The sequence below is a fragment of the Ailuropoda melanoleuca genome, chromosome 8 (assembly GCF_002007445.2).
Source record: "Ailuropoda melanoleuca isolate Jingjing chromosome 8, ASM200744v2, whole genome shotgun sequence".
NCBI classification, from domain to species: domain Eukaryota; kingdom Metazoa; phylum Chordata; class Mammalia; order Carnivora; family Ursidae; genus Ailuropoda; species Ailuropoda melanoleuca.
Genome location: NC_048225.1, coordinates 71,407,031 through 71,419,075, shown reverse-complemented (window position 1 = coordinate 71,419,075; position 12,045 = coordinate 71,407,031). Strand labels below are relative to the sequence as shown.

The 12,045-nt window shown below is 38.8% G+C and overlaps 1 protein-coding gene across 1 annotated transcript in view; it reads left to right on the top strand.

Annotated features, from left to right (window-relative positions):
* FMN2 (formin 2) overlaps positions 1-12,045 on the top strand; it is a 376,980-nt gene that overhangs the window by 110,043 nt on the left and 254,892 nt on the right. The window contains 2 exon segments of the mRNA XM_034667639.1: positions 9,925-10,928; positions 10,930-11,214. Coding sequence (XP_034523530.1) covers positions 9,925-10,928; positions 10,930-11,214 — 1,289 coding nt within the window.

The window sequence follows — 12,045 nt, the reverse complement described above, 5'->3', positions numbered from 1 at the left end:
GGCATAAATACCACTTATCTTTTTTTTTTTTTTTTAAGATTTTTTATTTATTTATTTGACAGAGATAGAGACAGCCAGCGAGAGGGAACACAAGCAGGGGGAGTGGGAGAGGAAGAAGCAGGCTCATAGTGGAGGATCCTGATGTGGGGGCTCGATCCCGTAATGCCGGGATCACGCCCTGAGCCGAAGGCAGACGCTTAACCGCTGTGCCACCCAGGCGCCCCAAAATACCACTTATCTTTTAACTGGCAAGTTCGAGCACAGTATTTTACTCTCTGTGCCTTAGTTCCTCATCTATAAAGTTTTATCACTGGGGTTCTGTAAGATTTAAATGCATTAATTTAAGTGCAGTCATTTAAATGCATTAACTTATGTGCTCCTGGCGCATAGTAGGCACTCAAAATGTTGGCTGTTATTTTTGTCACTATTGTTGTTATATCTGGTTTTGAAAGTTGTTTTCATAATTTAGTTGATCCTCATCATTCATAGATTCTGTATTTGCAGAATACATGTCTGCAGTGTTTGTAGCCCTAAAATCAGTACTCACAGGGCTTTCAGGTTCATTTGTAGACATGCACAAAGTGGGGAGCAATTTGAGTTGCCCCACGTGCCCTTTCCCAGACAGGTGGAACAAGGTGACACTCTGCCTTCTTGTTTCATCTCATACTGTAAGCAGACATCTCTTTTGCAATCTATTTAGTGCCATATTTTTGCCTCTTTGTGCTTTTTGTTGGTCTCACTGTTTAAAATGGCCCCCTGGGCATAGTGCCGCGGGGATGTCTAGTGTTCCCACGTGCAGGAAAGTGTGATGTGCCTCATGGAGACAATGCATATATTAGATATGCTTCATTCAGACAGGAGTTATAGTGCTACTGTGTGAGTACAATGACAATAAATCCACAATATATATTATGTAAGATGACTTTAGACAGAATTGTAGAGAAAACAAGGTTATGTATCAATCAGTTGATGAAAATGTTGTGGCCAAAGGCTTGTAGGAACCTAACTCTGTATTTTCCTTAGGATCCATGGCTGAGTGTCCATAATTCATTATTCACTTGATAGAGTGTAACAACTGCGAATAATGATAACTGACTGCATCAATGTAATCCTCACAATACCCTTTGCAGTAGGCAGGATAGGTAATAGGATATCTACTTTTTATAAGCTGTGAAAGACCTTATGAACCAAATAGAGAATTTAAAATGTCTTATGTTGAGCATATGAGCATAAGAGCCATAAGGTTTTGAGCAAGAAAGCACATGAGTTGACATTTAAGGTATAATTACCTGGCAAGAGAATGTAGAATTAATAGGAGGAGGGAAAGTAGAGCCAGGAAGGAGGACCAGTTATTAAACTCTCGACATATCCCCACTGTCAGGTAAGGAGAATCTGAACTAGGGTGCTGTTCTGATAAAAGGGAATGTAGCAGTCAAAGGTTGAAATAATGGACTTGGTAACTATATCTAGGACATACATTGACTGTAGTTCTCAAAGTGTGGTTCTTGGATCAGCAGCATTAGCATTACTTGGGGACTGGTTAGAAAGGGAAAGTCCCAGGCCCTGCTCCAGACCTACTAAATTGGAAACTCTGAGGGTGAGAACTAGGAATTTGTGTTTTAACAGGTCCTGCATGTGATTCTGGTACACGTTGCGAGCCCAGTGGATTGGAGAAAGGGATTAAAGAATATTACTAAGCCTAGATGAATTGCAAGGCAGGGAGTTAATATTTCTTTGGAAATGAATGCATTTCAAATTTAAGGAAAATATAGTGTAATCAAAAAGCAATGATAGCTAAGTAGTCACAATATGGAAGTGAAGTATTGATGGGAGAGGAAAACCTGGAAATAATCCTGTAGACATGAAGACTAAAGACGTAGAAATTGATGTACAGAGAGAGGATAGTGGGCTCAGGACAGTCTTTGGAGTTACTGTAGGTTTGGTACCCTACTCCCCCCAAAAAATCCAAAGGAGGGAACAGAGAAAAAGAAATGGGAAGGAGAGAATATAAAATCATAGACCATAAGAAGAACAGGAAGGACTACTGGGACTGCAATTGCAGGAGAACAGCAGGGTTGGAAGGCAGCTTCACCGCTCTAACATTTCTAACGTTTCTAATCCATCCCATTTGGTTTCCTCTGAGCTTTGCTTTTTATGAAGTCTTTGATGTTGGAGATTAGTAGGATGTGAAGGAAGGAAGGTGGTGAGGAGGTGGAAAACTGAGTTGCACTTCATATCCACAGATCGTTAATGAAAGTGAAACTATCATAAAATAGTGTTTTTCTTCCTTGTGCTCTTTGGGATTCTATTGCTTTAGAGTATGGTCCAAAATGTTGCCATGACTTTAGCTCAAGTAACTAGAGAGAAAATTCAGAAGATGTGGGGGAACCAAAAAGGCAGGTTCTCTTTGCCATTTCTTTCTCTTTTTTTTTTTTCCTGACCCCCTTTCCCAAACACATTTATTACTTCTACTTTGGTTATTTGATAATGATGTTGACTTTGCATTGATCAAATTGTTATCAACTATTGCAATAAAGAGATGTTAAAAGGAATACAGCCAATTATGAGTTCTAAGTAATCCCTCTCCCTCACATTTCTCATCTATGCAATGAAGGGTTTGGAAGAGATTTGTCATCCATTCCAGTTTGATAGTATTATAATTTCACTAGTTCATCTTTTCATTGTAAGGATTCCAGAGGTGTCCTTTTAGCTCTCTGTGAAGCTCTTCTTTTCCATAATATGTTCTGCTTTAAGAAGACCTAGGTAAGTTATTTTCTCCTTACCATGAGTTCTGATATTCCCTCCTTTCTTGAAATTCCTTTTCAAACTTGAAATTAATGATACTGTATTTTGTCTATAATCTTATCTATTTAAAGTCTGGGTTTCTTTTACTGTAGAATCATGTATAGCATGTGTTAGTTTATTGTAAATCTGGAATGCCACTGGTTTGTTCAAAACCTTAAAACAGGGGCGCCTGGGTGGCACAGCGGTTAGGCGTCTGCCTTCGGCTCAGGGCGTGATCCCGGAGTTATGGGATCGAGCCCCACGTCAGGCTCCTCCGCTAGGAGCCTGTTTCTTCCTCTCCCACTCCCCCTGCTTGTGTTCCCTCTCTCGCTGGCTGTCTCTCTCTCTGTCGAATAAATAAATAAAATCTTAAAAAAAAAAAAAACCTTAAAATGTTGTTTAGAATTTAGGTCATGACAAATAAAGAATGCTTCTTTGAAGAGTAGGTTTTATATTTTACAGATGTCTAGAGGTATCCTGACTTGGCAGTAATATGGCCTTAGAATTTAGCAAAACTTGAAAATCTGAATATGACAGAAAATAAATTACATATCTCATATTAACACAAATAAATTATCACAGTGTTAACTTACCAATAGCTCGTCTTATATTCCAGGTTCTGAAAGTATCTTGCTTACATTATAAGCATCATAAAGTTTCAAAGACAAAGCAAATTAACTTTTTAGCAAAAGCTTTACTTGAGTGTATCTTGGCTTCCTTTTTGACAGCTTAGCCTTAATGTTACATTAATGTTTCTTTTTCTGGGAATCAGATAATCTTGTAATTGGAAAAAAATTTTGGTGAGCATTTTATTTTTTAATGGAAACTTGTATTTTGTGGTATGCAAGCGTTCAAACAATTTATAAGAACTAACCATCACCACCCACATATAAGATTATACAGGAATGGAAGAATTTTGGCTGATGTATTGTATATAATTGTTCAGCCAAAGTGGATGGCAGACTTTAATACTTACAATGATTTAGGGGATTGAAATAGTATTTTAAAATACAAACAACCTCAACATTGGTAATATATAAGGTATATTAGATACAGTTTTGAATGACTAAAATAGATTTGTTATCTTTCTTCCATTTATAGGGATGTACCCATTATTTGGATTCTGTGCAAAATTATAACGATTACTTTTTTTTACTCTCCTTTTAAAAAATTTGTTTATTTTAACTTTTAATAGTGAGAACCATTAGCATTGGGTAAACTGTCACACCATTACTGGAAATGCTGTCTTTTTGAAAAGTGTAGAAAGATAGTAGAAAGTACGTTTTAACATTTGTTAAATCCTTTGAGGATCTGATAGGCCTCTATCTAGTTATACCCTTAAAAGATGGAAGATTAAGTACCAGGCACAGGACACAAGGAACAGGCTCTCAACTTGAGGGCCTTCCATGGACCACAGAGCGCCTGGCAGGCTCTGAGAGATTAAATCTGAGCTTTGTGGGTGGGCCCTGAGAGGACATTTGTTTAAATGGCCAGAGAATAGACAGTATTTTTTTCTTGATAATAACTATTATTTACCATGTATATTTCTTTAATAATCTTTGAAAAAAATGAAAAATATAACCCAAATGGAAACCAACTCTTACTGCTGATAAGCAGTACTAAATAGCTAATATTCCCTAAATAGCTCTGTAGAACGTCTCAGCAGATGGAATTGGTAGTACTCTCTGAGAGCCAGCCAGCCCTCGACTGATACCCCTGGATAAGGAAGGTCAGATAAGATTCTTTGAAGACTCAGCTGAATTCAAAACCAAAAATCTTACATACATTTGGCTACTCTGTAAGAATAGATGGCTGACTTTATTTTATGGGTTAATCAGTTAAAGTTTGAGATGAGCTTAATTGCTGTTTCCTGGAATGGAAAAGGAGGATTGTAATGTTGATTTGGGCTGGGATTTTGAAGGGTCATAGAGGGGAATCAGGATTTCAGCAAATTGGTTTTTTGTTTTCTCTACATTGGAATTAATGTAAGAAGCAGATAGTCTCTCACTCCAACTTTTTTCCATGTCCTCTATGTGTAATAATTATCTCCACAAAACAATTCTCTACACAAACGTCAGCCTTTTGTCTTTGCAGTCTGTTTACTGTCTGTAAATTCGTTGTCTTCACCACCTTCCTGGCACCACAAGCCTGTCACCGCCATATTTACTGCAAAGTCAGTTTTGAAGTTTTGTTCTCTTGTCTATTTCCTCTGCCATTTCCCTGTTCTAGTTCTTATTGTATCTTACATTTGAAAACCTGTGAAGCTTATGGAGTGTGTCACTCCCTTATTTTCTGATTTTTTCTTATCTGAGTGTCCTCAATTATCACTTCATTTAAAAAATAAGTAAAATGCATCCCAGAACAATATACTCTAATAAACTGACCACTTGTAAAATTAGGCTCCACCCCAAATCTATCCCCCCTTGACTTGGACCATGTACCATGCTTTAGTTTGCACAGTGTCAGTTTATCAATGTTTGTGGATGTTTTAAGCCAAATACAGTGTAAGGTGAAATTGCTAATCTTGCAGAAGGTGTAGAATTTTCTGAAGTCAGGGAAGGGGATGGACAACCTGAATCACATGAAAAGCGATTGATTAATGAGTACCTGACAGAGTTAGGTAACTTGGTAAGGATGAAAATTGACATGTACGTTTGAAAAGATTAGTTTGCAAAGGATGAATTTCTTAATGCTATAAAAAAATGACCATCTTTTCATAAAAGATGTCATATATCATAGTATTATATACATTTGCTAGAAAGTTTGTGCCGTAGAAAATTAACACTTGAATCATTTTAATTCTAACAATTTGTTCATGCTTACCATTAGGAGAAAAAATTGTTTTAAAAATAAAGACATAGTTGCTTTATTTTTTCATTTTTTTAAGGAAGAGTGGATCATTTTTCCACAATTAAAAAAAAACACTTTTATTTGCATTTATTTTATGCTGAATTTATTCCTAGGCTATAAGTTTTTGTTTCCTCATTTTCTTCTGGGATATCTTTTTTTTTCTTTTTTTCTTTTTCCTGTGCAATCTCCTTTTCTTTTAGAAACAACTTTTTCTTTTTCAGTAAGGATCATCTCAATGTAGAAATGGGGGCCCATGTATGGGTTAATCTGACTCTGAGCTCTACAAATTTGAGGGCTTTTGTTTACATGGATGTGCTCTGTGACCAGATAATCTACATCTAAACCCTTAAGTTCAGCATTACTGTCTGCATTTTTAATCACGTCCAGCAAAAATTCAGCACTCTTTTTGGGCCACTGACCCTGCATCCAGCTCACTGACCCTGTGTCCAGCTCCACTCTTCGGCCCCGGGCACACTTACCAGCTGCACTGTTGTAACTATGGAATGGCACCCATTGCTTCTGTAAAGTGACATCTTTCAGATACTTAGTGGCTTTTCCCATATGCACACCCTGGGTGGTTTCACTAGTGTTCTTAAAGTGAACATGAAAATTTGAACTTCTTGATTTGCATGACGTTAGATTTTCTGGATCAAGTGAATAGTGAACCATTTTTAGAGATTACCTCAGGTTGCTTACAGGAAGGGCCTTTTTTTCCCTTCACATTTTATTCTGAAATATTGGTACATGGTTATATCAGTCAGGCTTTATTGAGGAACCAGAAACCATACTGGATATATTAAACAGAAGGGTTTACTATATGAAGTTAACTTTTTCATGAAAAGGCTAGAAAGTTTGAAAGATCAACTTCTAGGTTGAAACTTTTCAAAGGGATCATATACAGCTGGTATACCAGGGAAGCTAAAACCTTTGAGGCTACCATTGGAAACTGGAGCGTGGACAGTGGAATGTTCCAGAGCAGCTTCCGGCTAGCAGCTCTTGATCACTAACAGAACAGTGAAGGACACTGGAGCATGGCTCCTATCTCATTCCACTTTCTAAATCTCTGTGCAACTGCATCTAGTTGGATGCATGTAACTGCAAGGGGGTCTGTAAATGTAGTTTTCTTCCCACTCTGCACGTAGAAGGAGAGGGAGCTGGAGGTTGGGAAAGTCAATCCACAATAACTGCCAAATTGTCTTGATTCCATTTAAGAAGTCTTTTCCTGGTATATCATGTGTAATGGGATACTCTTTTGCCTTTTTCCTGCTGGCTGTATGAGTAATTAGAAAGGCTGAAAATCTCAGGATCTCTCCAGTCACTGGTACTATGATCCTCTACGATCATTGGCTTTGAGTGCTGTGTTGGAGCCCTTGGCTTGTAAAAGTGGGAGCATAAATCCATGTAGAAAGAAGGTAATCCTTGCTATTGGGATAGGCTATTATGATTTAGGATTAATTCCTCCTCTTATTTCTCTTCCTTCTCTTCATGCCCTTTACTTTTATATTGCTTTCATTATATTCCTTCCCCAGATTAGGGAAATTTTCAACTATGAATTCCTCAAATAAATTTTCTCCCCCCTTTTTTGTCTCTTTGTCTTCTGGGACTTTTATGATATGACTGTTATTATGTTTGATGGGGGTCACTGAGCTCCCTACGTCTATTTTTGTGCTCCATAATTCTTCTTTCTCTTTTCTCCAGCGTCATTATTTTTCATTATTTTGTCTCCTGCATCACTTACTCAGTCCTCTGCTGCTTCTGTTCTTGTGTTCCTTACATTCAGTCTGTTTGGAAAATCACTTATTTCATTTGTCATTTCTGACTGATTGTTTTTTAACTCTTTTATCTCTGCATGTTTCCCCAAAGTCTTCCATGCTTTTCTCAAGCCCAGTGAGTATCCTTATGTTTGTTGTTTAAAGTCTCCATCAGGCATATTACTTATATCTGTTTCAGTTAGATCTCTGGCTGTGACCTTATCATTTGGGATGAATTCCTCCATCTTGGCATTTTGTCTAAGGCTCTGTCTTCTTCTCTGTCTTAGGAAAGTCTATTATGTTTCCTGCTCCTGAGAGTAAAGGCCTTATGAAGAAGAGGTCATATGGTGTTTTCATTATATTCAAATCTATGATGAAAAAGAGCTAGCCTCAGTAATATCATTTAAGAAACAAGTTTAGAAAGCTCTTCCAGAATTTACTTCATGTGTGCCTTTCATCACCTAATCTTCTTACTTTTACGGTTACCCTGGAGAAATGAAAATAATCTATACATTTTACTAATCCAGGGTAACGAAGACGTACTGAGTAATTATATGTTGTATTGGGATTAATTTGGGAGCTAGTCTTTTGGCTTTTGGTTTGTTCTTATAATCACTAGCATCATAATTAGAAAGTGGAATGAAGTACAGTAGTCAAAAAAGGTATTGTTTATTATAGTTATTTTTTTTTTACCATGGACTATTTAGAAAATATATGGAACGATTTCTCAAATTATGTATTGTAATACTTTAGTCTTTTGTGTAGACATTGATGAAAAATAGCAACAAGTACCTAAATATATTTTTATATGCATATATATATGAATATTGGTATTTACAAATAAATAAAAAGTGCCTCTCAAATTTTTGCCTAACTATTTAAAGTGAATTACATTCCTTTATTAGTTGAAAAGTAAGTTAGTTTCCTTTTCAGTTTTCTTCCATAGTAAGGACCATGTGGCATTATATGACAATAGGGAAATAAAGCATCTTGTGTAAGGACCATGCTTCTGAAGTTACAGGTTCTCTTTCATTCTCAACAAGCATCATAACTGATCTAAAGTAAGTTAAATGTTGCAGGAAAAAAATAGAGTTTCCAGGGAAGAAGTAACAGGAGTTAGTATTAAGACTCTTAAGTTTATACATTCTTTACTCCCCATGGGAGGGATGGGGAACTAGCTCTGAATATTTTTAACAAATATACACATAGCACCAAAAATACTTCATTTATAGTAAATATTGTAAATACATTTACAGAAAGAACATTTCTCTCTTGTTCATCTGCAGGTTTTCCATTGCAGATGGGTTCAGTATTTGTTTTGGATTTAATAAAGGGGAAATAAAAAGTTTATTTTTTATTTTGTGGAGATTTTTCTTGGATCCAGAGTTTAACCTTGGGCAACCAGGATATGAGTTTAGTTTTACACTTAACATAATCTTGGTATTATCTCTTAATTATTCTTCCATTATTTGTAAAGAGTGGGCCTGGAATGGCAGCTTCAGGCTCCCATGTGGGGAAGGTAATAGATGGGTGTGTCTGTGGACTATAGCTCTTAATGGAGGCTCCTACTGGGATCCTGTATGGAAAGCCCTGGGACACTCTGGGGAAACAGCTCTCAGTAGGAGAACTCTTCCACATTCTCTTTGCCTTGTATTCCAGCCTTGAATGAGCAAATCCACGTCTGCATGAGCAGTTGGCGGGCGTTGCAGCTTCACACAGCTGGAGTTTGTCCTTTTACCTTCTCCTATTCCTTTTTTCCTACTCTCTTCTTTACCCATGGCTTGCTCTTCTCTTTTCATTTTGTTCATCCATTATTCATATTTAATTTATCCATGGGGCTTTCCCCTTTTTTGACCCCAAAGCATTTTCTTTTTCTTAAAGGATTTCTGGTTGATTCTATGCCTTGGGAAAGGAAGACACCATTTAGAGGTGAGGGTGACCCATACATTAGCACAGTTGTTATCAGACGTCTTTATAAATTGTGCAGTTGTAGGTATCACTTTCTGAAATGCCTTTGGTAAAAGATTAAACTTACAGTAAACATGATGTAAGTGGAATGATACATGTGCATATGGATGTCGAAGCTATTTCAAATAATCTTATTGGAGACTCTCTCAGTGACTACCTTTAAAAGGTAGTGATAATTTTTTAAAATTGAGGATTTAAAATGTCTTTAGGTAACATCTTAAGAGCAAGGTTACTGGGCAGGTATGAGAGGAGGCTGTCTTGGAAATAAATTGTTTTGTTACTCAGAATTTTTTTCCCCTATTCTCAGTGGTCTACTTGTCTTCAGTGATACCATTTAAAGATTAGACAAACAAGGGCTTTTGGACTTTATGGTAATGTGTGTTGACCACTTTGAAGTCCAAGGGTGAAAAGGAGGGGATACATAGAAATACTAACAGTATCTTTCTATAGAGGGATCTTTCTGGACGTATTACAACAAACATATTTCGCAAGTTTTAAAATTATTTTATTATTTTAATATTTTTTTATCCTTATTTTTTGTTTAACTATATTTAACTTTGTTGCCCTTCAGGAAGTCTTTGACAGGAAGTCTGAAGGACAGGCCACTGTAATTCAGCAACTGGAACAGACCATCGAGGATCTGAGGACAAAAATAGCTGAGCTGGAGAAGCAGTATCCTGCCCTGGACGCGGAGGCGGCCAGCAGCCGTCATGGGGCTCAGAATGGAGTGGCACCCGTAGAAGGTGTCTGTCTTGAAGCTCTCAGGTTAGGAGAAAAGGATGTATGCCATCAGAGGATTTTACAGGCGAAGTCAATCCAGACGTCACCGACAGAAGAGGGTGGGATACCAACACTGCCTTCTGTTAATGCACTGCCAACGTGTCCTCCCTGCCCACCTGGGCCCGAAAGCGCAGACTCCGCTATGCCCTCCTCACCTTCTGGACCTCAGACAAAATTCTGCTCAGAGATTTCTTTGATTGTGTCTCCAAGGCGAATATCAGTCCAGCTCGACACACATCAGCCCACTTTGCCTCCACCACCTCCGTCCCTTCCGTGGTCTGACAGTCAAAGACAGGCCGGGTCACAACCTTCCCATCCTTCTCTTCATACGGAGTTTGAAACCAGCCATCAACACTCTGTTTTCTCTTCCTTTGAAAACAGCCACAGCGTCCAACCCTCAGCACCTCTGCCTTGTACAGAGTCCTCCAGCCCCGGGCCTGCAGCAGGCGTGCTGGTTCCCCCACCTCCTCCTCTGCCTGGCACAACAGGGCCTGCTGTGCCCAGTACAGCCATCCCCCCACCTCCTCCTCTGCCTGGTACAGAAATGCTACCACCCCCTCCCCCTCCTTTGCCTGGTGAGGTTATACCTCCCCCACCTTCTCTTCCTGTAGTGGGGATACCTCCTGCCCCTCCCCTGCCAGGTGAGGGAATACCTCCTGCCCCTCCCCTGCCAGGTGAGGGAATACCTCCTGCCCCTCCCCTTCCCGGTATGGGAATACCTCCTGCCCCCCCTCTTCCTGGAGTGGGAATACCTCCTCCCCCCCCTCTTCCTGTAGTGGGGATACCTCCTGCCCCTTTTGCTGGGTATGGGGATTCCATCTGCTCCAGCTCCCCCTCCCACTTCTGGAACAGGCATTCCCCCACCCCCTATGCTTCCTGGATCTGGCCCTCCACTCCCCGCTCAAGTTGGAAGCAGCACTTTATCAGCACCACAAGTGTGTGGCTTTCTTCCTCCTCCGTTGCCAGCTGGCTTGTTTGGATTAGGGCTGAACCAAGACAGAGGGAGTAGAAAGCAGCCAGTAGAGCCTTGTCGGCCCATGAAGCCTCTGTACTGGACGAGAATTCAACTGCATAGTAAAAGGTAACATGAATTGGAGCTCATCTTTGCAGTTTGTCAATATGAGGGAATGTTTGCCTTTAAAACTCTTGGGGAAATTACAATTTAATGTATTTTCAAATACTGTCCTGAAACTTGTCTGTAGAATTTTTTACATTAATATTTAGTGAAGCATCTGTTATTTAAAATTTTAGGCTTTTCTCTAGAAGTGTCAGAGGTATAAACCAAATGACATATGTGTATCAATGTATAAAATGTAGGTATATGTGTAATTACTGATCAGTCTTGTAAAAATGGAGGAATATATATTTTTTTTAGCATACATACTGCATTGCCTAGTTCCAGAACCTCACTCCAACAAATAGCTTACAAATATAAGTCAAATCCTTAAGACAGACTGACTCTTGAGGGTATCTTTGGCATCTTTTTGAAGGCACAGTCTGTTTTACTATTCCATTTTGTTTGCAGTGGTCTTTATCTTCAAGGATGTGCTATGCAAAAATATGCATATCCACATGCCACATGTGAAATCCTTTAGTTTTGGGAATTTCCTGGCATTTCTATAGATAATTGGTGACACAGTGTGAAGTCATAAAATCATACTTGGGAATGACATTTATAAAAGGATGTTTCCCACCAGGTATGCTGGTGGCATATTACTTATCCATGCATAGTCCATGGCTGATGTCCCCTGATCCCTGGGACAGTGCTATGACACACGGCTGAGAAATGTGTCAGCAGCAGACAAAACATACTCCTTAAACTTCACTGGACTTCCTTGTTCTAACTTTTCATGATTCCTTGAATATTTTTTTATATGATGTGGCACGCATTTAGAATAGGGTATTTACCAGG